The sequence below is a fragment of the Brienomyrus brachyistius genome, unplaced genomic scaffold (genome assembly GCF_023856365.1).
Source record: "Brienomyrus brachyistius isolate T26 unplaced genomic scaffold, BBRACH_0.4 scaffold27, whole genome shotgun sequence".
Lineage (NCBI taxonomy): Eukaryota > Metazoa > Chordata > Actinopteri > Osteoglossiformes > Mormyridae > Brienomyrus > Brienomyrus brachyistius.
This window is the reverse complement of record NW_026042306.1, coordinates 415,492-441,107: the sequence shown is the minus strand read 5'-3', so window position 1 is coordinate 441,107 and position 25,616 is coordinate 415,492. Positions and strand designations below refer to the sequence as shown.

Here is a 25,616-nt window from a genome sequence, read left to right as displayed (position 1 = left end):
ATTAAGTGGAACACACAAAATACCTAAAACCACTTAATAAACAAACAACAAATATTGCATTAGATAAACTATACTGATGCCTGAGAGAAGTTGTTGTGCAAGCTGCAGCAAGTACGTAAGGCACAGGTGCAGAGACACTACATATAGTGCAAACTAATTTAAAAGTATACAGTACACACAATGATTCCTGAAAAATCAAAATACCGTGGAATACTAATGAAATACTTATCAGGATGATGATGATGATGATGATGATGATGATGATGATGATGATAGAAATAATAAAGAATTAGTTTAAGGTATTATGCAATTGACATGTACAATTAAAAAAGAAATTGCACCAGACATTTCCTGTGGCAAAGAAGGGTTGCTTTGTGGCATGTCGCCGACAGGATGTCATGGGCAGGAGGGTAGGCAGGCAGGGCAGCACAGGCAGAAGGGCTGGCGGGCAGCCAGAACTGTTTTGCCACTGCAGTTTGTTTTACAGTTTCATCTGCATTTGTTTCCCCAAGGTATAACAGCAGCTAATTTATGAACATGCTGCTTTTCAGAAAAGAAGTTTAATTTCCAGGAGCATGACCAGTGCACACATTTAGTGTTGACGGTTCTTTGTAAAATGGATGTCCTGTACTTTTATTGATCTGTCCGTCCGTCCATCCATCCATCCATCCATCCATTTTCTAACTACTTCTGATGAAGTTCCGGGTTATGGCGAATTGAACGTCTGACTCCGGTCAGCTGAGCAAAGTTGGTAACCTTGGTATTGTGTGTAGGAGATTCGGTATAACTATAATTTCGTTCTCCATTTACATGCCGGAAGTGTCTTTAAGTGTTATGTAGTTTTGCCTGAAACGCAAAAATAAAAGAAAGCAATTAGAGCTAACCAGTTGCTGCTGTAGTGATTGAAGAACTTTTGTCGGAAGTTGGATTCGAACCCACGCCTTACTTCGGAGAACAGAATACACCTTACTTCGGAAGGCTGTTTACGTTGAGTCGGGCGAATGAGACCACTCGGCCATGGGGCAGTTTCCAGTTAAGGCTGGCTCGCTGCGAAGAGTGGGTGAGTCCTAGTGTGCGTTAGAGCGGGGTAGCGATTTCAGTCAGAAATTTCAGGGTAATAGCGGCGAAAAAAATGGATCATATTGCCAATGTTGCTCAGAATCGCAGTAGCCTTCCGATGGTATGCGGTGCGTTGCGGTAGATTACTGTGACAAGAAAGCAAACTTTCATTATTACCATTCTGTTTATATTAAATTACGATCTTCCATATTAATCAAGGGATTGTAAAACTGAGAATATTTCAGCTCCAGTAGTTTATATTAAAGTTGCCCGAGTCACAACATGGTCTTTAAATGGCAAAGACAGACATAAATCAAATGTATATGAGCAGCAACATAACTTAGCATCCGGACCCCCCGCGACCCAATAGGATAAGCGGTTTGGAAAATGGATGGATGGATGGAAATGTGATGTGGTGGCGAAGTCGTGCAGAAGTTTTACAACTGCACTATCGATTTATCACTTTATTTAGAAATATAAATTCAGTTCTTATCATTTTTAAAAGTTACTTTCTTTCACATTTGAATTTCAAGGTGTCCCTCACAGTGACACTGAAGGGCGGGGCTACGGGGGGCGGAGGTGGGGGACGCGGTCAGAATGGTATGTTAACTTTGGCTCCTCAAATTTCACCATCCTATGATTCTGCTGCGCGTCCTCGTGACCCAATTTTAATAGTTTTATTAATATTTTTTTTTTTAAATTTGCGAATACAAAAAATGTCGTCTTTACTGCAAAAAGTCATCCCTTATGTGTAATGTAATGCTTTTTTTTGACCACTAGATGTCGACATAGACCGTGGAAAGCCGGTCAAAGTAAGTGCGACTTGTACTTTTTTATGAATTTGGATCTCTTTAGAGCAAACATATTCAAATGGTTTGCTTTTATAACGCTCCAAGTAACTGCGCAAGCCCCTCAAAGTGCTTTATGCCTCTCGCTTCCCATTCATTTCAATGGGCTTTCCCGACATTTGGGTAATTGTTTATTCCAAAGCCTCGAAAACACTCTGAACTGCAATTTGTCATGCAAAATGCATAATTTGTTGTATAAAATATGCTGACTTCTAAAAAACAATTTATTAAAAGAAAATAAAAAGGGCATGCCATTATATATTTGGTTGCTTTTTGCCACCGTTTGACCGTTTTCTGCTCAGTAACTGTGCCTGGTCCTTCCCTGCTGTAAAGCTATTTTTAGTACCTCTTGCTAGCTCACCATTTGGTCACTGACAAAAGATAAAAGAAGCCGACCACCCAGACAGGCAGGCGCCCAGAGTAATTACTGCCATAAAGCTATCACGTGTACGGGGAATGCAAAGAACGAAACTAAATGGATACAAACACCCCAGCCCATTTCAAAACAAAAACATTTCGCTGCTATTTTGCAACATTCTGGATATTTCAGAGCACAATGTTTACCTTCTATGTAAAGAGCTAAATCCCAGATGAAAAGCAAAGTCGCAAAATATTCCTGCATGAGCGCCGAAACCCCCTCCCCCGTTGTTCCCCCCAGTTCAGGAGTGGACGCTTCTGCTCAGAAGCTGCAAGGCTTTTGGCACAGCGTTTGGGGAAGCTCAGGGAAAGCAGCAGTCGAGCCCAGAGGACCCCCCCGCGGGAGTGAATGCGTCTTTTCCGGTGCTACATTGCTTTTGCACGGTGAGAGCGTTTGGAAAGGCCCAGCTCGGCGAAAGCGGCAGCCGATCTCTTTACGGACCCGCCCCCGCTGGAGTGAGAGAGTCTTCCACGGTGCTGCAAGGGTTTTGCACGGTGCTAGCGTTTGGAGAGGCCCAGCTCGGCGAAATACTAGGTAAGTTGAATCCTAGGTCCTTAGGACTCTGAGCGTATTCACAGTGGGCTGTCTTTTCGGAGCCTGCTTTTTATTACAAGTTTAGCTGTTTATTACTAGCTATCATTCTTTCATACCTTTAGCCCCATCCCTTCTGCATTGCCATAGCGCTTTGGTTTCATATCTGATTAGTATTTAGTTGTTTTTTTTTCATGGTAGTTGAATGCAGGCTCCGCTCCTAATCCCATTAAATTTGAATACTGGGTCATTAGGACCCAAAGAGAATCACGGGCGCCATTTTGATGACGTAAACTTTTTTTTTTTTCGCCATTTTGGTATCCTGCCGTCCTGAGATATGCCCCGAAACACACAAAGTCAGCGCGCTGCAACTGAATCCCAACATGTTTTAAAAAAATGCTTCTAAACCGCAAATTAAACTGGGTGACGAGGACCCTGTAAGGTGCCAAAGGAGAGGAGACCTTCACATGTAAAGTCACTCTACCTCTGCTTCCAGCGAGACAAGAGCTCCAGATTCTGTTGAAGATTTCATCTTTTGTTGAACAACTTCTCAAGAATGGCTTCCAAGTTGTAAGTTATGATCAATTTATTATTTCATTTGAATCTGTAGAAATTGTGGATAAACTTGTTCTACTTTACTGACACTGTGCAAAAGTCTCTGACCACTGACTGCTATTGTTAAAACTTAAATTGCATCAATTACAAAACTAAAACAATATTTTGAAGCAACTTAAGTTTAATTTAATTAATTAAATTAATTAAAGGCGATTGGCTCAGCTGAGCAGTGCATCAGACAAGCCTCCAACATCCAGTCTCTGTTGAACAGGGTTGTGAAAGCAGATGTAGGTTTTCAGGATATATTTAATCTTTGTGATCACATTGCTGAAACTCAAGATGGCATTGGCAACCATCGCTTCAATTTAATTTCACTTGTCTTGCTTTCACAAGTTGAGAGAAGACCATGTGGCAAAAGTACATACTCTCCAACTACAGACCAGCAGTTTGAGGAAGAAACTGTGTAAAATAGTACTGTTATAAGGATACTAAATACTAGACACAGAGCCTCTGTCTTCCCACCCCCACATCACAGGAAAGACACAGCTTCTGTACTGACACCAGTATATATTGCAGTTCATTGGCTATAGTTCTTGACAAATATATACAAGATGCCTGTGTGTATAGACCTGCCCTGTCTATAGTTATTTTTCCAAAAAGGAGGTAACTGGATGTTCATCTTTCATATTACCGTAAATGTAAAAAAAATAATAAAGTATTTTCCTTGTCTGGAAAATGTATTGTGTACAGTTCATTGACTATAGTTCTCTACAAGTCTATACAAATGCCCGTTGCTTTGGATAAAGGCGTCTGCTAAATGCTTAAATGCAGTAACGGTCCTAGCTGATGAGGCGCCCTAGGCGAGCATCAGCGCCGGCACCCCCCCCCCCCCCAGGTGTAGGGAAACTATAGCGGAACTAATGTTGCGTTTGGGTTTAGGTCTGGTCAGTTTTGCTGGTAACATTTTCGTTTTGCTCAGTTATAAGTGCAGCATTTGTTATGCGGCTGAGAAAGTGTTTTAAGTTATAACGTCAATATTCATGGATATTGGAGTTATTGTATGAGCTGCAGTCATAAGTTAATGGCGTGAGCAAGCTGTAGCCTATTTAGGTTTGTGTTTGGTTATTTTTAGGAAAATGCCTGTGTTTTTACTGATTCATTTTTTGATGTATGTGCTTTATTTTATCTAGTTCTCACGGCATGCTCGACCGGATAGATATGTGAATAAATGCCCGTGATCAGAGATCAACTTGTGTTCGTTATTGAGGGAGGTTACAAGGGGGGGCGGCTCATAGGAAAGTTACGTATCATCATCATCATCATCATCATTATTATTATTATTATTACTTAATAGGCTTTGCTAAGCAGGTAAATTCATGTGGGCTTGTTCTTTTCATATTAAGACGCATTAATACCAACTAGCTTTAAGAATAGTGGAATGTTACACTTTTTTCTTCCTCCGTTTGTGGCACCCCCTGGATGAATGGCGCCCTTAGCATTTGCCTATATTGCCAATGCCACGGGCCGGCCTGCATAAATGCATGAGTGGTAACGCAATGGGGCTTATCATGGAGATTACCAGGGTCTTTCAGCTAACATTGCTGGCCTTTTTTGTTGTGTTTTGTATTTGCATTGTTCTGCATGTAGTAGGAGAGTAGTGTATGTTTATTTCGAATGGAAGAATGAAAAAATACCTATATGTGCATTACATTTTGAACATAAAAGTAGGCTGTGTTAAGAAAACCCGCTTCTCTGTCGATTTACTCGTGGCTCGGTCGTAAATACATGTCTGACATTTATAATGAACCAAGACAATAAAAATCGCTTCTCAAATTTGCCCATTTATGGTTCTTTATTTCTGAATGCCAGCTTGTCCCTGATAGACGTTCATTCATTTAAAAGGAGCTCTACCCCGTCCCAAGATGGCGGCTCTGTTGACGCATTCGCTCCCATAGACGGCTGTATTCAACGCGACAACCAGTGCTGCTGCCTTCTGCAGGTTGGCGAAGATGCGAAGGGAAACCGAGCATCAGATGAAGGTCCACTTGTTCTACCAGCAGCTCCTGAGGTATGGTGCTACTGTAGAGTAGCTGTTAGCCATCCATCACTCTCCATGTGCTCATCTACATCTCCATCCACTTCAGCGAATCTGTGTGGGGGCCACTGGACCTGCTCAGTCTGGTGGCAGCAAGCGTCTCGAACCCATCTGACACAATCTTCTGGAAGGCAGCCCTCTTGTTGCCAAGTGATCATGAAAGAGATGCCAGTGTTGCTAACCAGTAAGTGGGGGAACTGGGTGTCGTTCGGGGAGGGATTGGGTGTTAGTTGGGTTTAGAGGTCCTGGAGCTTACATTTGTGCCCCCCTGCCATCTCTGATGCAGGATTTTGACAGAATGGCTGGAGTCCAAATTCGGTAACTCGGAGAAGCAAGAACACAGGGAGATGGTCCCCAACGGACACATGCAAACCTTGAGCATCAGCAGCGGCCTGCGGAGCGTGGGGGAGCGCATGCACACAGTGCACGTGTGTGTGAAGGTGTGGCAGATAGGGGGGAACTTGCCGATGAATATCGACAGGCTTCATGCCCCTGTGTTCTGTCATTGTTCTGTCATTAATGTTAGTCTAGCATAGCTTAACATAGTGCCAGACTATGCTAGGCTATGTGATATTAGCAGGTCCTGTGGTAACACAGATGTTTGCGAAGGGTGCAAGTGCAGGAAGTGAGGCCATGTTTCTCACTGTGGGTCAGGTGGCCCGCGGGCCCCTCAGCGAGGAAGGCCAGTTGGCATTGGAGAAGCGGAAGGGGCTGATGGGCATGGGCGCCCTGCTGATGCTGCTGCCCTCGGCAGTCAGTCCCGGGGCTGATGAGGAAGACGGGGACATCTTCCTGTTATCCGCCCTGCTGCAACTCCGGCAGATCCAGCAGGCTAATGCCTGGCCACAGGCCCTTCCTCTGGTGGTGGTGGTCCCAGGGCAGGCTGGGCACAGGGCCAGCGATGAACGGCTAGAGGAAGGTGTGACACTAACCGTGTCTATGACAACAGGTGTCGCGTGGGATTCGCTTACTTTACTTATAGCATTTCTCTTGAGGCTATGTTTACGTATGCAGAGCTAATACAGTTGGTTTGTTCCTCCTGTCTGACCATCGGTTTCCTTTCCCTGTAAGACCTGATGCTTCAGACACTCATTGAGGAAGGTTTGATTTCAGAGTACATGTTCGTCCATATCCCCGAGACCACGAACGAACCCCAAGGATCCGAGCAGGTGAGTGTGCATGTTGTCGCTGGCCTCGGTAAGATTGAACCATCCCATTGACTATCACCCCCGTATCCCCGCAGATCCGCCATGCCGTCAGGTGGCTCGCTGCCCGCTCCACGGCACCAGCCCGGCTCGTCTCGCAGACGTTGGTGCAGGTTGTGGAGGCCGGGCTCTGCCGCGAGTTTGCTGGTAGGCTTCACCGTGATCGGAGGGACCATGACATGGCGGGACTGCCCTCCCAGGGCCCTGCACCCGTCATCGGCCTCTACAACACTGTCCTGGCTTTCTTGGCTGGCCTTGTGTCGTCCCCGAGTCTGGCTGGCCTCTCCTGGCCCGTGGCAGAGTTCTCGGTGCCAGGGGGTGGTGACTGCCTACCACATCTGCTCTGGAACTCGGCTGAGCACCTGGAGTGGCTCCAGGGGGCAGTCCTGAGCCTGCGGCTGCCCGACTGGCCGCTGCCAGCCGTGGGGGGTATGTCCATGCCTCAGATTCGGAATTCGGACTTCTTGCTAAGTGGCTGCTTCTTAGTCTGTTTCCTTAAATTTCTGCTGCTGCCACCGCTCCCCCCACCCAGCTCCTTGGAGCCAGCTGGTTGCCTCCATCTTCCAGTACGTATCTCAAATCCCATGGTCCCGCCACAGCCAGCCACTCCTTATGTCCCAGTTGGAGAACCTTTTGGAGAGGCTGCGTCAGGACTGTGTGGGCCGAGGTGGGGGGCCGGACAAGGAGCCCACTTTCTGGGAGGTGCCCTGGGACGAAATTGTCATGCTCTGTGTAGAGCACCAACTCACAGCACCCTCCTGGGTGCCCCGTGAGTGAAGGTGAGGGGGGTGGGGTGGGTCTGACGTTTGGGGGGGCCTACTGGGGATGCCATGCAGGTGTGAACCTATCCCACCATCTTCAGATGTCATCAGTGACGACGGAGAAATCCCGGTGTATTTCCTGAGCGATGGGCTGCAGGGCTTCATACCGCCGTCCTGCTGGGTGGATGCCGTAAAGCAGACGCACAGGGACAAGCAGCAGGGGAAGGCAGGGTAAGAGCCAGCCAGCCATGTAAATCTAACGCATTCCAGATAGACTGTTAACAGTGACCTGCAGATTTAATGAATATTATTTACTATTAAATGGAAGAAGAGGGAAAGCCATCAGCTTCCAGTCTTGCTCATATCCCCAAGAGTGGTGTACAATACTGGCTTCTTATCCAAAGTCTCTGCCATTGCAGGTGTCACCAGAGCATGTGGCCTCATCCTCGACTGGCCAGGCCACGTCTTCAACAGAAGCTGTTTCACAGCATGGTTGAGGACCCTGAGTCCGGATCCGGTGTTGCCCCTGTTTTGGATGCTGCCTCCAGCCCCCAGGACCTCCTGGCTCGCATTGAGGAGGAGAAAGAACAGAGCCGCAGGTCTGACAGAGAACAGACATGCTACACACGTGTACTCTCTCATGTGAGTTGTGGCATAAACATTGAGCCATTTCCTGTTTGACTTGGATCTGCAGGTTCGAGGACCAGCTGCGTACCTGGCTTGACGTCGAGTCCCTGGGCCCTTCCTCTTCCTCCTCACCACTTTTCTTGCCTTCTTCGTTACTGTCTGTACCGGAGATCGTAGTGCCCTCCCCAAAGATGGCTGCCCCACCTGCACTTGCCCTGGTATTGACCCTGTGCCTACACAGGTGCTCACATTTTAAGACCCCAAGTACCCTGTGCTCATTAGTTGAGACTGTTTCTGTGCCCATTTTTGTAGCAGAAGGAGCGCAGTGTCCGCAGTGACCAGGCCAGGGGAGCTGCCAGTTTGTATATTTCCGCAGATGTGACACAGGCGCGGATATAATCTCCCAGGCCGAAGGACGCCGAAATCTACCGCGCTGTAAGAACTCTGTTTCGACTTTTGAAGGCCGTATTTTTGGGCTTTTTACACAATGAATCCGTCTGGGCTTTTCGGCAGAACACAAGGCGGAGCGTTTCAGTCTCCGCGCGCCCCGACCTCGGGGCTCTTTTCCTTCGGCCAGCAGAACGCCCCTTTCGTGCAGCCGCCTGCCCTCGGCCAGGGCACCGGCCAGACCTCGCTCTTCAGTACATCGTCTGCCTTCGGCCAGACCGGATCCCTTTTCGGGCAGCCTGGCGGGACGGCGTCTGGACAGGCCCCGACCTTCGGCATGCCCGGTTCTGGGAGTCAGACCCCGTCGTTTGTACAGAGCGACACCAGGTTCGGCCCGCCGCCCTCCTTCGGGCAGCCGGCCGGGGTCGGTCAGAGCTCTGTCTTTAACCAGAACTCGGCTTTTCCCCAGACCTCTGCCTTCGGACAGACCGGCGGATTTGCTCAGCACACACCCGGCTTCGGCGGCTCTAACGCTATCTCCGCCTCCTCTGTTCCCCCCTCCTCGGGGTCTAGTCAACCACTGAGATTCGGACAGTTGTCCACAGGGTCTTCTTCGGTATTCTCCCCTGGAAGCGTTCAGGGCCGCGGATTTAGCACCTCAGAGTTCAGCTTCAAGCCGTCAGACGCAGCTGTGTTCAAACCTATTTATAGCGCCAGTCCTGAACCGGCTGTGTCCCAGGCTGTGTCCGAGTCTTTTGGTTCCAGCCCATCCAGCACCACCGCTACCAGTATGGACAGCAGTGGGCCTGCTCCTGCTGCCTCTGAGTTCCTTTCTGGAGCATTAGGTTTTAGCTTCTCACAGCCCATCGCAGTGTCCAGCAGCATCCTCCCCACCAAAGATGCACATCCCAGCACCACCCAGGAGTTCAGCTTCTCGAAACCAGCAGCACCCTCCGTTGGTGCTGGCAGTGGCCTGGGTGGGGGGACCTCCCAGGCCGCCTCTGTCTCCAGGTACTCTGCCTCTAGCCTCCATGAGCCCCGGCCACTGTTTGGTGCTGTCAGCTTTGGTCCGCTAAAACCCAAGACTGACGCTGGGGTTGTGTCTGGTGAGGTCCGTGGGGGGGGGCGGTGAGGGGGAGAATGCAGGGGAGGCAGCGGCTAAGGGTACCAAGCGGAAGGAGCAGATGGTGGAGCATTTATCAGAGGAGCCCCAAGTTGGTGCTGACTCCGCCCCCAGGCACCCTCCCAAGAGGCCCCTGGTCCGGGGCCGGGGGCCTGTCAGCAGCATCTTTCGCAGTGCCTTCACCAGCATCCTGAAGACACCGGCCCTACAGACCCGGCGAGAGCCGAAGAGGAGTGAGGAGCCACAGCCAGACTGGGGGGAGGCGGAGCACCAGGGTTCGATGGCACCGACCACCAGCCACTCACCCTCAACGCCGCCAAGGTCACAGGCCCCAACCCGGGAGGTCCTTGAGAGGGCGGAGGAGTTGGGTGAGTACTCCCAGGAAGAAGCACATTGGGTTCGAAGCCAAGTATAGTCTGAAAAACTGAACTCTGTGACACTTGCCACAGATCCCGAAACTGAGGCAGCATCAACAGTGAGACGTGCCCGCCGCCTGGACAGCACAGACAGCCTGGGGGGGATGTCACCCTCCGAAGCCATGGTGCTCCAATGCAAGAACATTCCAGCCAGTCTTAACAGCAAGGACATCCTGGGGGAACATTTCCGCCAGTTCGGACGTGTGCAGCGGATCTTCTGCAGGCCCCAGAAGAACCTGGCCATAGTGCACTTCCACGACCATGTGAGCAATGGCTTTGCACACCTTTGGGGGGGGGGCTTGGTCGCTGTACTCATTAGGCTGTGGTCTCGTCCATGATCTCCCGGGCTTTCCTCACTGACTTTTGGTATCTTTCAGGCTTCTGCTGCCAAAGCCAAGAAGAAGGGCAAACTGCTGCGCAGGCATGAGCTCACCATCTTCTGGCAGAGGAAGAAGCAGAGTGAGTGACTATTACGGTGCTCTCTATCTGTGCATCGAGCCAAGGCCAGGGCGGGGTCTTTGTGACTCGTTGCAGCCTTTCATTCCCATGTCAGCTGTTTCGATGAACTGGTTCTGTGTGTCTCTTAGGTCCAGGAGAGAAGGGCCAAAGGCCTCCAGATGACCCTGATCCTCAGAGCCAGGCAGGAGGCTTTGAGTCAGCCCCTGTCTGCAAAGCCCTCTCCAAATCCACCTCCGGCTGGTCCTCCAGCTCATCCCTATCCAGAGGGTAATCTTGTCTTTAAATCATTCTCTTACCGTAAGAGTAAATAACTCAATTTTACAATAAGATGGCCGGGTCTTTATTAAATTAAGTTAGGGAAGAAAATCACCTTTTTGAAACCCAATGCAAGTTCTTTAAAAAAAAAATAAAAAATCTGGATCACTCTGGTTTTTTATTATGTATACATTTTGTTTGTTTTTTTTTTCAAGCAGCTTGAGTTATGTTAGGTCATCTGGTAATGAAACTCTTTACCTCAGGCTCGGATTCGTGACATTAAAGTCAAACTGAGTTCTTTGGCTGCTATGCCCCCTACTGGCCAGGTGTTCAAAGGAGCCCAGGTTTTGCCAGCTTTTAGAAGCTCTTCAGCCTTTGGTCTGTCCCTCTCAGGTCACCAGCCAAGAAACCCCTGGCGACAAAGGCCCTGCAGTTTGAGAGTGAGCCGCAGATGGAGCCCAGCCCAGACGGCCTCGAATCCGAACATCTAGCCAGCAGCCTCCCCTCTCCCCTCTTCCACCTGATTGGCCAGGTAGCTGAAACCGCAGAGGAGAAGTATCGTCTGCTAGAGCAGCGGGACAAGATCCTGCGACAGGGTAGGTCCCCCTAGGGTCACGTTGCTGAGCCACCCCCCCCTCCCACCCCAAAGTGAATCGCCAGCTGACACGGTCTCCTCTGGCACAGCTCGGCCCAAGAGGACCGACCTGGATCTGTCCAAGGTGTTTGTGGGTACGTGTCCTGACATGTGTCCGGAGAAGGAGCGTTACATGAGGGAGACCCGGAACCAACTGAGCTCTTTTGAGGTCATCCCCAACACGGAGAAGGTATCACCACCCCTGCCCCTCTTTCCTAATGCTTCCCCCTCCCCGCCATGAATTGACAGACCACAGGCTGCAAATCACCCTCTGCACCCCACGCAGGTGGACCACACTGCTGCCATTAAGGAGTACAGCAGGTCCTCTGCTGACCAGGAGGAGCCCCTCCCCCATGAACTGCGGCCCCTTACTGTGCTGAACATGACCATGAACTACCTGGTTACCCAGGTCATGGACCAGGGTGAGGACAACTACCGTGACTGGTATGACTTTGTGTGGAACCGCACACGAGGTATCCGGAAGGTGAGCAACATTAGTCCGTGTCTCATTATTCCTGTGCCCTGCGGGCCTCGCCCTGATCCTTTTTCTGGGCCATCTGCAGGATATCACTCAGCAGCACCTGTGCGACCCGCTTACGGTGTCCCTTATTGAAAAGTGCGCCCGCTTCCACATCCACTGCGCACACCACCTGTGCCAGGAGCCCATGATGTCCTTTGATGCTAAGATCAACAATGAAAACCTGACCAAATGCCTGCAGAGCCTCAAGGAGATGTACCAGGACCTGGCCAGCAAGAACATCTACTGCCCTCATGAGGCAGAGTTTCGGCAGTACAGCGTGCTCCTGAAGCTCAATGATGGAGACATCCTCCGGTGGGTGGCTGGCCGGCAGTCGGTGTCCCGTGTCACCGTGGCACCTCTCCAGCTGACATTTCATTCCCTCCCTACCTGCAGGGAGGTGCAGCAATTCCGGGCGGAGCTCCGAAACTCTCCGGAGGTGAAGTTTGCCGTCCAGGCCTTTGCCGCTGTCAACAGCAACAACTTCGTGAGGTTCTTCAAGCTGGTCAAGGTGGCCTCGTATCTGGCTGGTTGCATCTTGCACCGCTACTTCGACCAGGTGGGGGAGCCGTTGCTCCGCTCCCTACATCCTCATCAGCCCCAATACCTCACTTACCTGGACCGCTCTGGTGCCCCCTACAGGTGCGCCGTGAGGCTCTGCGGGCCCTGAATGTGGCCTACAGCTCCCGTGGTTCCACCACATTCCCGGTCGAAGACCTGGTCCGGATGCTCATGTTCCAGAATGCCGGCGAGGCTTCGGACCTCGCGCTGCAGTATGGGCTCGCGGTCGATGCAGGGTAAGGCTGGGCTGTGCTTCGTTGTCCCTTTTGTGTTGGGGGCAGGGTGGCTTATCTCTGATGGGGGTGCTAATCTATGATGGGTGGTATATTTTATTGAAGCTCTGCCCTCCCCCTAGCATGGTGGAGCTAAGACGGACAGCGTACCAGGAGCCTGAGATCCAGCCACGTCCAAAGCGCTCTGTGGCCATCGCAAGGAAGCGGGAGGTGCTGGTGGGCCAAGTGGTCAACGGCGCGCCACTGCCCAACCCACCCCAACACACACCCGTCAACAGCTTTGACAGCCGCAACAAGTACTGTGGGGATGGGCAGCCAGCGGAGGCAGGCAGTGTGCCCAGGGCTGGTGCGTCTGCACTCCACCTTCCGCTAACTGTTACGCTTCGTCCACCTTCTGGCCTCTGATTGTAATTTTGTCATTTTTCCTGCCCACGCTGTAGCAGCCTCCCCTCAGAGGCCCCCCATTGAGCTGGATGCGCGGGCCCTCCAGCACCGATCCAAGATGCCGAGCGACCCAGCGGAGTCAGCTGGCCTCCCTGGTAGAGAGGAGAGTGGAGCACTTGGGGCATCTCCGTCGGAGGCACCACCAGTCGCCCCACCTACGCCTCCCCCACCGGAGCCCGTTTACACAGAGCAGGTGATAGATTGCTCATTGCTGCGTGTCAACCCAGTAGCAGTGTGTTGGTATTGCCATAGTAATGACAAATAACCCCCCCCCCCCTTGCAGGACATCGCCACGGAGGTAGAGGCCATGCTGGAGGAGGTAGTGCAGGCCGAGGTGGCTGACGTGGCTGCCACCGGAGCCGAGTACATCTCTGCTGCACTCAGGTAGGAGCGTGAGCCAGATAGGGAGCAGTGGCCTCTAGAGGGTTGATACACTCAACCAACACCAGTTTGGTGATGTGGATGGGTTGTTGCAGCATGTGCAACGGCCAGGTGGAGGCAGTGCTGAGTGAGGTGGTGGAGCAGATGCTGCGGGAGGTTTCTGCTGCCGAGATCCAGGCAGAGAGGGAGCATATCGCTGAGGAGAAGCGCAGGATGGAGGAAGCCAGGTAGGCCTCACCTGTCTGGGCTGGGGAGGAGGGGTGGGTGCATTTTGAGGGGATGTGCCATCTGATGGGCCTGTCTCTGTCAGGAGAAAGCAGGAACACGAGGAGCTCCTGGCCCGGCTCAGCAAGACACTGTGTGCCGAGATCACACAGGAGGTGCTGCGCGACTGCATCGTGGAGACTGCCTCAACAGAGATCAGGTACTGGTGAGCCAAGGGGGATCAGAGGTCATAGAGAGTGTTCAGATAACTGTATATAGGCTGAACGCATGCCCCTTCGTGCCAGGCGTGCCCAAGAAGAGCAGGCAGAATGTGTGGCTCGCAGCTCACAAGACGTGTGTGAGGTACTGCTGGAGGAGACGCTGTGTGGTGAGCTCACCCTGCTGGCCCAAGACGTCCTGGAAGCAGAGCTTCTGAGTATACGCAGGTTCATCAAAAGGTAAGGGGCAGTGGTAAGGGGACCAGATATTTTGCCCACATGCTCGCCGACAACCGGGCTTCACCCTGTGCATGTGTTGCAGGTGGCGTGATGTGGTGGCCGTGCGCAGGCAGCTGAAGCGACCAGATGCGTGATTTTCCTGCTGCCCCTGGCTGTGTGGACCCCCGCTTCAGGCTGCAGGCCTTGGCCCCCAGTGCCCCCCCCTCACCCTGCCTGGACAGGCTGGCCCGGGGCGTGGTCAACCTGGGGCACGCTGGGGACCTCTCTGTTTCCTGCACCAGGTACATCTCTCTCACAGCATAATAATGCTGACATAATATTCATAATAGAGGTGCACCGATCCCACTTTTTCAGTGCCAATATAATCCTGATACCTGAACATAAGGTATTGGCTGATTATGAGTATGATCCAGTACCAAAGCTCTTTTTTTTTTTTCCAAGCTAGTAAATACAAATGAAAAAGAAGTTTTAATTAGCCCACAAGAAACATACATAAGATACTGTTCCACCTCTTTTGTGCATCTTGTATTGAGCATTTTTGAGACATTTTGCAGTTGTTTGAATATCTTCACAAGTACACCCAAGTGGCATGCGTCACTTTTCACTGTGATAGCAGCACCTCGTGTATCAAGCTATAGCGAGTGCGCAAAACAGCCCAAGCTGGCTTCCAAATCCATCGCTTTTTTTCATATTACTTGCATTGCCTTAATTGAGTGCACTATTAGTGGGATTTTCCACTGAATGTTACTTTGTTTTTACAAAGATCGCAAATCGCTGTGCTACTGGTTGTTTCAAGCATAAAATTCTTCCAGGTTTTAGACATGTTAGTTTGCTTCGCAAGCATGCAAGTTGCATTTGCTACCATCACCTGATCCTTCCACTACAAAGGACATGCACATGACGTCATAGCAGGGGAAGTCACTGCACTCACACACACTGAGTGTCAAAAAACCAAGGAAGCGTTAACGTTCAGCTTGAATGCCACAAAAAATAAAAAAGGGGGGAAAGCTGTTGTGCGATTTGATTGTACCACTCAGTATAAGAAGAAATAGACTGGCAATAACTAAATAATTATTGAACATGGATCGGTCACATGTGGCCGATGTCCGATCCGTCTGATTAGGTATCTTGAATATTGGATCGGGGCACCTCTGCTGAATTAGACAGTACTTCCCAAAATGACTTCCGTCCTGTCCGTTTATTTTGCTGGCCATTGATTTGCTGTAGTGTTAAGTGTACCGATGCTGACACTCTGCTGCCTTCTGCAGGTTGGCGAAGATGCGAAGGGAAACCGAGCATCAGATGAAGGTCCACTTGTTCTACCAGCAGCTCCTGAGGTATGGTGCTACTGTAGAGTAGCTGTTAGCCATCCATCACTCTCCATGTGCTCATCTACATCTCCATCCACTTCAGCGAATCTGTGTGGGGGCCACTGGACCTGCTCAGTCTGGTGGCAGCAAGCGTCTCGAACCCATCTGACACAATCTTCTGGAAGGCAGCCCTCTTGTTGCCAAGTGATCATGAAAGAGATGCCAGTGTTGCTAACCAGTAAGTGGGGGAACTGGGTGTCGTTCGGGGAGGGATTGGGTGTTAGTTGGGTTTAGAGGTCCTGGAGCTTACATTTGTGCCCCCCTCCCATCTCTGATGCAGGATTTTGACAGAATGGCTGGAGTCCAAATTCGGTAACTCGGAGAAGCAAGAACACAGGGAGATGGTCCCCAACGGACACATGCAAACCTTGAGCATCAGCAGCGGCCTGCGGAGCGTGGGGGAGCGCATGCACACAGTGCACGTGTGTGTGAAGGTGTGGCAGATAGGGGGGAACTTGCCGATGAATATCGACAGGCTTCATGCCCCTGTGTTGCATGTTCTGTCATTAATGTTAGTCTAGCATAGCTTAACATAGCCTAGCATAGTCTGGCACTATGTGATATTAGCAGGTCCTGTGGTAACACAGATGTTTGCGAAGGGTGCAAGTGCAGGAAGTGAGGCCATGTTTCTCACTGTGGGTCAGGTGGCCCGCGGGCCCCTCAGCGAGGAAGGCCAGTTGGCATTGGAGAAGCGGAAGGGGCTGATGGGCATGGGCGCCCTGCTGATGCTGCTGCCCTCGGCAGTCAGTCCCGGGGCTGATGAGGAAGACGGGGACATCTTCCTGTTATCCGCCCTGCTGCAGCTCCGGCAGATCCAGCAGGCTAATGCCTGGCCACAGGCCCTTCCTCTGGTGGTGGTGGTCCCAGGGCAGGCTGGGCACAGGGCCAGCGATGAACGGCTAGAGGAAGGTGTGACACTAACCGTGTCTATGACAACAGGTGTCGCGTGGGATTCGCTTACTTTACTTATAGCATTTCTCTTGAGGCTATGTTTACGTATGCAGAGCTAATACAGTTGGTTTGTTCCTCCTGTCTGACCATCGGTTTCCTTTCCCTGTAAGACCTGATGCTTCAGACACTCATTGAGGAAGGTTTGATTTCAGAGTACATGTTCGTCCATATCCCCGAGACCACGAACGAACCCCAAGGATCCGAGCAGGTGAGTGTGCATGTTGTCGCTGGCCTCGGTAAGATTGAACCATCCCATTGACCATCACCCCCGTCTCCCCGCAGATCCGCCATGCCGTCAGGTGGCTCGCTGCCCGCTCCACGGCACCAGCCCGGCTCGTCTCGCAGACGTTGGTGCAGGTTGTGGAGGCCGGGCTCTGCCGCGAGTTTGCTGGTAGGCTTCACCGTGATCGGAGGGACCGTGACATGGCGGGACTGCCCTCCCAGGGCCCTGCACCCGTCATCGGCCTCTACAACACTGTCCTGGCTTTCTTGGCTGGCCTTGTGTCGTCCCCGAGTCTGGCTGGCCTCTCCTGGCCCGTGGCAGAGTTCTCGGTGCCAGGGGGTGGTGACTGCCTACCACATCTGCTCTGGAACTCGGCTGAGCACCTGGAGTGGCTCCAGGGGGCAGTCCTGAGCCTGCGGCTGCCCGACTGGCCGCTGCCAGCCGTGGGGGGTATGTCCATGCCTCAGATTCGGAATTCGGACTTCTTGCTAAGTGGCTGCTTCTTAGTCTGTTTCCTTATATTTCTGCTGCTGCCACCGCTCCCCCCACCCAGCTCCTTGGAGCCAGCTGGTTGCCTCCATCTTCCAGTACGTATCTCAAATCCCATGGTCCCGCCACAGCCAGCCACTCCTTATGTCCCAGTTGGAGAACCTTTTGGAGAGGCTGCGTCAGGACTGTGTGGGCCGAGGTGGGGGGCCGGACAAGGAGCCCACTTTCTGGGAGGTGCCCTGGGACGAAATTGTCATGCTCTGTGTAGAGCACCAACTCCGGGACTGGAACCCTCCTGGGTGCCCCGTGAGTGAAGGTGAGGGGGGTGGGGTGGGTCTGACGTTTGGGGGGGCCTACTGGGGATGCCATGCAGGTGTGAACCTATCCCACCATCTTCAGATGTCATCAGTGACGACGGAGAAATCTCGGTGTATTTCCTGAGCGATGGGCTGCAGGGCTTCATACCGCCGTCCTGCTGGGTGGATGCCGTAAAGCAGACGCACAGGGACAAGCAGCAGGGGAAGGCAGGGTAAGAGCCAGCCAGCCATGTAAATCTAACGCATTCCAGATAGACTGTTAACAGTGACCTGCAGATTTAATGAATATTATTTACTATTAAATGGAAGAAGAGGGAAAGCCATCAGCTTCCAGTCTTGCTCATATCCCCAAGAGTGGTGTACAATACTGGCTTCTTATCCAAAGTCTCTGCCATTGCAGGTGTCACCAGAGCATGTGGCCTCATCCTCGACTGGCCAGGCCACGTCTTCAACAGAAGCTGTTTCACAGCATGGTTGAGGACCCTGTTGCCCCTGTTTTGGATGCTGCCTCCAGCCCCCAGGACCTCCTGGCTCGCATTGAGGAGGAGAAAGAACAGAGCCGCAGGTCTGACAGAGAACAGACATGCTACACACGTGTACTCTCTCATGTGAGTTGTGGCATAAACATTGAGCCATTTCCTGTTTGACTTGGATCTGCAGGTTCGAGGACCAGCTGCGTACCTGGCTTGACGTCGAGTCCCTGGGCCCTTCCTCTTCCTCCTCACCACTTTTCTTGCCTTCTTTGTTACTGTCTGTACCGGAGATCGTAGTGCCCTCCCCAAAGATGGCTGCCCCACCTGCACTTGCCCTGGTATTGACCCTGTGCTACACAGTTGCTCACATTTTAAGACCCCAAGTACCCTGTGCTCATCAGTTGAGACTGTTTCTGTGCCCATTTTTGTAGCAGAAGGAGCGCAGTGTCCGCAGTGACCAGGCCAGGGGAGCTGCCAGTTCTATGGCGAGGCGTCTACAGGAGCTGGAGCAGCTGATCTCTGCAAGCCGGGAGGAGGAGCTCGCATGTGAGCTGAAGCTAAGCTGCCTTCTGGACATTGTTGATGACTGAGTGTCATGTGACCCACCTGATGTCTGCCGTTGACTGCCACAAGTTGTCTCTCTTATGCCTGATTTCTGCAGTATATTTAGTTGTGTGGTACTTGTGCATATATTGCTTTGAAGAGTATGATGTACAGTAATTTACACAACATTGGGAGTGTTGTAACTGGGGGAAAAACATGTCATAGGAAATGGACAGTTTTTTAGGGTTTTTTTTTTGTGCAAATTTTAAATATTAAAATGTTATTGTATTTAGAAACCCATGGCTATTTCTTTGTTTTTTTTCCATCATGAAACTTTGTTTATTGTACTTTTAAATTGAATCACAATTTGCTGCAGAATCTTTAAAACCTGTGACGTTATTTGCCCATATTAGACACTCATACGTGGGGTTGTTACTGCTGTTTCTTTAACCTTGTGTATTGTTGGTCAAAATTAACAATTTAGGTAATATCTGCATTGTACACCATTGCAAAAGTATGTCTTTTTTTAGATTCTTAAAGAAATGTCATGCAGCTCAATTATATATTCATGTAATTGAACTGAAGATCACAGCAGTTCACTAAGCAGTCTGCCACTGAGTTCCTTTTATAAACTGGCTGGCTGGTTTTTAAGAAAATATGCCCGTGGATGCCCTACAGGTGGCAGCAGGGAGCCATCTGCATATGTACAGACAGTCTGCTGGTTAAGAATATTCGACTGACTTGATGTAGCTAAGATATTTTGCATTTAAAAGCAGATGGCCATAGATCCTATCATACTAATTTAGTTTAAAACTATTTTTAATATCAAACATATGCATTACTTTATGATGCTCATGAAAACATCACCCTGCTTTATTCTTTCGTGGGCTTGAGGTACAGTACTGTATGCAGTTATTTTTAATATTACTGTACTATAATGTTCTGTAGTATTACTCTTCTCACACCAATAAATTTGACTTTAAGACTGACTTAGGATGGATCTTCTATTCTGGGGACTTCCTGTATTCTGTATGATGTTCATTATGAACTGCTTCCTCTGATAGTTTTCTGCTTGTTGAAATAATGTCTACCTGCCCCTGCGCTCACTGTCATGTAATTCTGTTATGCACTTTTAAATGCAGGGAGCAGATAATCCCTCCCCCCCCCCGCTGACTGTTCCAAATCATGGGTGCATGTTACAAGTCCGGAACATATTTTAACTTAGTACTAACTTAGCATCATATTTGATCTGATTCGACTGAATATCCCAGGTTTCCATCTCTAATGCATCTGGTGTGACGTGTTTGTCAGACTCTCAGGCTGGCGCAAAGAAATCTTACGGGAATTGAACGTCTCACTCCGGTCAGCTGACCAAAGTTGGTAACCTTGGTATTGTGTGTAGGAGATTCGGTATAACTATAATTTCGTTCTCCATTTACATGCCCGTAGTGTCTTTAAGTGTTATGTAGTTTTGCCTGAAACGCAAAAATAAAACAAAGCAATTAAAGCCGATCAGTGGCTCAAATTCTGCTGTAGCGATTGAAGAACTTTTGTCGGAAGTTGGATTCGAACCCACGCCTTACTTCGGAGAACAGAACACCCCTTACTTTGAAAGGCCATTTTCGCTGCGCAGGAGGCTTTAGACCGCTCGGCCATGGGGCAGTTCCCAGTTGAACCCTAAGGAGTAGGTTAAGTCCAGCCTTGGCTTCCAAGCTGACGTTTTTCTACATATGTGCTTGTGTATCATGGACAGTAAGAGGGGGCAGGCAAGGAGAGAATTTCTCTCTTTGGGGATCAATAGAGTGTTGTTATTATAACGTCTAAAACGTATGATGGTCTGTCGATAAATCAATAACAATATCAATGAAGTCAATGTTTATCTAAAGGAATCAGAATTCAGGAAAAGCCAGGGGCCGGACCGGAGTGTAGGGGGCGTGGCCAGAGACAGCCTGCTGACTGTTCCAAATCATGGGTGCATGTTACAAGTCCGGAACATATTTTAACTTAGTACTAACTTAGCATCATATTTGATCTGATTCGACTGAATATCCCAGGTTTCCATCTCTCATGCATCTGGTGTGACGTGTTTGTCAGACTCTCAGGCTGGCGCAAAGAAATCTTACGGGAATTGAACGTCTCACTCCGGTCAGCTGACCAAAGTTGGTAACCTTGGTATTGTGTGTAGGAGATTCGGTATAACTATAATTTCGTTCTCCATTTACATGCCCGTAGTGTCTTTAAGTGTTATGTAGTTTTGCCTGAAACGCAAAAATAAAACAAAGCAATTAAAGCCGATCAGTGGCTCAAATTTTGCTGTAGCGATTGAAGAACTTTTGTCGGAAGTTGGATTTGAACCCACGCCTTACTTCGGAGAACAGAATACCCCTTACTTTGAAAGGCCATTTTCGCTGCGCAGGAGGCTTTAGACCGCTCGGCCATGGGGCAGTTCCCAGTTGAACCCTAAGGAGTAGGTTAAGTCCAGCCTTGGCTTCCAAGCTGACGTTTTTCTACATATGTGCTTGTGTATCATGGACAGTAAGAGGGGGCAGGCAAGGAGAGAATTTCTCTCTTTGGGGATCAATAGAGTGTTGTTATTATAACGTCTAAAACGTATGATGGTCTGTCGATAAATCAATAACAATATCAATGAAGTCAATGTTTATCTAAAGGAATCAGAATTCAGGAAAAGCCAGGGGCCGGACCGAGTGTAGGGGGCGTGGCCAGAGACAGCCTGCTGACTGTTCCAAATCATGGGTGCATGTTACAAGTCCGGAACATATTTTAACTTAGTACTAACTTAGCATCATATTTGATCTAATTCGACTGAATATCCCAGGTTTCCATCTCTCATGCATCTGGTGTGACGTGTTTTCAGACTCTCAGGCTGGCGCAAAGAAATCTTACGGGAATTGAACGTCTCACTCCGGTCAGCTGAGCAAAGTTGGTAACCTTGGTATTGTGTGTAGGAGATTCGGTATAACTATAATTTCGTTCTCCATTTACATGCCGGAAGTGTCTTTAAGTGTTATGTAGTTTTGCCTGAAACGCAAAAATAAAACAAAGCAATTAAAGCCAAGCCTAGCTAAGCTCAAAATAAATAAATCACAGGGCCCTGATGGCATCTTACCTATAGTGTTAAAAGAGATGAGGGATATTATTTGCCGACCCTTAACTTTACTGTTTCAAAAATCCTTATCTGAAGGTGTGGTACCTTCTGATTGGAAGCACGCCTTCATAACGCCTATTTTCAAAAAAGGGGATAGAAGTAATTTGTCTAACTATAGGCCAATCAGTCTAACTTGTATAACTGGTAAAGTTATGGAGGCTTTAATCAAAGAGAAAATGATAGATTACCTGGACTCCAATAACATTTTGCGGGATAGCCAGCATGGATTTAGGAGAGGTAGATCCTGTTTAACAAATCTGTTGGAGTTTTTTGAGGAAGCTACTCAGGAAGTTGATGATAAGAAGGCCTATGATGTCATCTACTTAGATTTCCAAAAGGCTTTTGATGTTGTCCCCCACAAGAGGCTCCTACTTAAACTCAAAGCGACTGGTATTTTAGGTACCGTAGCCACCTGGATTGATAACTGGTTAACAGATAGGAAACAGCGAGTAGTTATAAGAGGCACAATGTCACAGTGGGCTTGCGTTCATAGTGGGGTACCGCAGGGTTCGATTTTAGGACCACTATTGTTCCTAATTTACATAAATGATATGGATACCAATATATACAGTAAACTGGTGAAATTTGCAGATGACACCAAGGTGGGTGGTGTAGCAGATACTGAATTAGTGGCTCAGCAGCTACAGCGGGATCTTGATTTAATTAGTGACTGGGCCGATACCTGGCAGATGAAATTTAACGTCGATAAATGTAAGGTACTCCATCTAGGGAGCAGAAATATAAAGTACAGGTATTTCATGGGTGTCACTGAAATAAAGGTAGCTGATCATGAGAAAGACCTTGGTGTGTATGTTGATGCTTCCATGTCCCATTCTCGCCAGTGTGGGGAAGCAATAAAAAAGGCCAATAGGATGTTGGGGTATATCTCCAGGTGTGTGGAGTTTAAGTCAAGGGAGGTAATGCTAAGATTATACAATTCCTTGGTGAGACCTCACCTAGAATATTGTGTGCAGGTTTGGTCACCATATCTTAAAAAGGACATTGTGGCCTTAGAAAAGGTGCAGCGTAGGGCTACAAAAATGATTCCTGGTCTTAGAGGAATGTCATACGAGGAACGGTTACTTGAGCTAAATCTGTTCAGTCTCAAGCAAAGGAGATTGAGGGGGGACATGATCTAGGTATATAAGATTCTAACAGGTTTGGATGCTGTTCAACCAAATAGTTACTTCAGCATTAGTTTAAATACACGAACTCGTGGCCATAGGTGGAAATTAGCGGGAGAACATTTCAAGCTGGATTTAAGGAAGCACTTCTTTACGCAGCGTGTAGTCAGAGTATGGAATAGCCTTCCTGATAATGTAGTGCAAGCTGAATCCTTGGGTTCCTTTAAATCAGAGCTAGATAAGATTTTAACGACTCTGAGCTATTAGTTTAGTTCTCCCCAAGCGAGCTTGATGGGCCGAATGGCCTCCTCTCGTTTGTATAGTTCTTATGTTCTTATGTTCTGATTACTTCTGTTGCTTAGTTCGATGTTATTTTATTTCCAGGTGTGATGTGCCGAGTATGAAGCTATTCGCCGCATTATAAGTATGAAAAGAAGACAGAATATCAAAAATATCGAGGCAGAATTAATTCAACAAAGTATCAAAAATATTATTCAAGAAAATGAAACACTTCTTGCGACTGAAGGCGTCTGTCGTCGAAAAGCGAAGCATTACTGTCGCCTTTAAATCATGTCACATTTGCGACGTTTTACAGGAGGTAGTTAATCTTAACTTCAGGTTTGTCTGTAAAATATCATTATAAACAAGTAATGTGAGTTTTCAGTTTGCTTAAAGCAAGATAAATGAAGTTACACTTCCTTTAAAATGAAAGATTACAATCCGTGGCAGAGGGGCAGTTTGCAGCACAACACCGGCATTAAACATCAGCATAATTAAAGCCAAACTAAATGAGTTTAGCGTCATTCGGTAATTACATAGCACAATTATATAACTTAATACATACATATAATGTAAGGACTTCCATATATTGCTGACCAGGAAAAACTTTAAGTTCTAACACGCTGTCAGCGCGTGCCTCGGTGTCCCCACAGTGCACCCACAGCCCTTTGCATGCACCGGTGCGCCCTTAAAACTGCAGGAGCCTTCTTACAGGCATGATTTTTATGATCGCACATTGCATTTGTTTGACTTTATTAGGCTAAAACTTTTGTTCTAACTCAGACTTTCAGTTTCATGATGCAGGCCCCAGGTGCTACACAGTTAATGGTCCCTGAGTGCACCACAGCTTTCGCTATAAAACAATCTCTCTACAGCCATATTTGGGGGCTGCCACAGGGGTGGCCAGAGGTTTCCAAGGAGGGATGTGGCCGCCCCTTGGAGGCGCCCTTGACATTAAGAGGTGGGGAGATACAGTATATTGTCACACTGGGCCTCCTGACCCTTTGGGCCAGTAAGGCCAGTGTCTCTCTCCGGTAGGCGATCACCTCTTTATGGTGTCTTTCATACTGCTCCATCAGGGCTGCCGGTTCCTCCCGGATGCCCCTCAGAACAGATATTTTTTCCACCTTCAGACCTGAGGAGCTCTTCACTACATTGGCAGCGAATGTTTCTGCACCAGTGGGCTTGAGTGCGTGGGGGGAAGGAGGGGCGTGTGGTGACAAGGAAGCAGGATGGTTGGGGTTTGGTGATCTACCAGACTGAAAGGTATTCTGGGGACTCAGGGGACAGTGTCGCCCTGATGTAGAGGGGCCTATAGGAGGGATGGCTGATGTAGAGGAGCCAGGTGTGGAGGTGCCACACATTGAGGAACCCTGGTGATCACACTACAGGGGGACAAATGTTGGTGGGCCAAGAGGAAGTGGCTGGGGAGTAGAAAGCACAGATGTCTGGGAGGTGGGTAGACTACAGAGATTTATGCACCCCGGGACTCCCTCAAGTGCTTCTGAGATCTAGGATGGCCAATACTCGGTCCTCCCCAGGAGTGAGAGAATGCAGACTGGTGCTCCCCCCAGCCCACCTCACCTGCTCCCTCCAGAGTGCTGCAACCATCCTTTTGGTGATGCTGACATCGTCCCTGCACTTCCTCCTCATACCCTCTGCCAGGCGGCAGCAGCCATGGCCCGCAGAATGTATCTTTTTTCTTTCATCTCCTGCTATATATTTTCCTGATATATATTTGTCTTTTGCAAAGTGCATCGTGGTATAGGAAACGTACCCCAGAGCAGGACTTCAGACTAAACCATTTTCGGGAAGGGTAGGTGTGCTTGGGGTGAAAAAACTTTACATTAACTGGTGAGATAGATTAATTTTATCTGTACTTTTTTGAATATGAAGAATTATATTATTTTGGGGGATATCTCCCTATTTTACTGCTGGAGGGAGCCCCTCCCCCCAAATTTATGCCTGACCCACAAACCCACACACTGTTCACAGATGAGAACAGCGCAGACCCTGCACGGTCATGTTTGGCAACTCCTTCCAATTTTATAGCCCAAACCAGGAGTAAAAGATGTCGAAAATCAGACCCTTCATAAACTTTTCTATCTTCAATGATACTCCATAATGCTGCTTAAAATGAAGCAATGCACGCACAAGTTAAAGCTCTTTTCGTTTTAATGAATGAGGAAAGAAATAGTTTTGGATAAAGAAATGAATTAGTCTTTTTTTTCCATGTGAGCATCCTCCTGCAGCCTTTAAATATGGTAAAGTGGCTGATGGATGGACTTCTGAGTGAAACTCATTACCCCAAATTTTCTTAAATTGGCTTATATATTTACAACATGGTGACTGCAACAATAATACACCTACGACTGTGGTGTTCTACCTAGAGCACCACTAGAGGGAGCTCACACATTCTATTGTACTTGCCACAGTAACAACAGTGATGTATAGGAACAGTTAGAAGCCGGTAATTTATATATAAAAAATGTAATTTCATTAATCTGAAT

At 48.9% G+C, this 25,616-nt stretch overlaps 1 protein-coding gene and 1 pseudogene across 1 annotated transcript; both read left to right on the top strand.

Moving 5' to 3' along the window:
* LOC125720865 (germinal-center associated nuclear protein-like) overlaps window positions 1-19,439 on the top strand; it is a 167,756-nt pseudogene extending 148,317 nt beyond the window's left edge.
* Window positions 8,556-9,671, top strand: LOC125720891 (germinal-center associated nuclear protein-like). The gene has a single exon (XM_048996801.1). It carries the CDS (start codon window positions 8,587-8,589, stop codon window positions 9,616-9,618), a length of 1,032 nt encoding a protein of 343 aa, XP_048852758.1. The 5' UTR covers window positions 8,556-8,586; the 3' UTR covers window positions 9,619-9,671.
* Window positions 19,440-25,616: the final 6,177 nt, after the last annotated feature.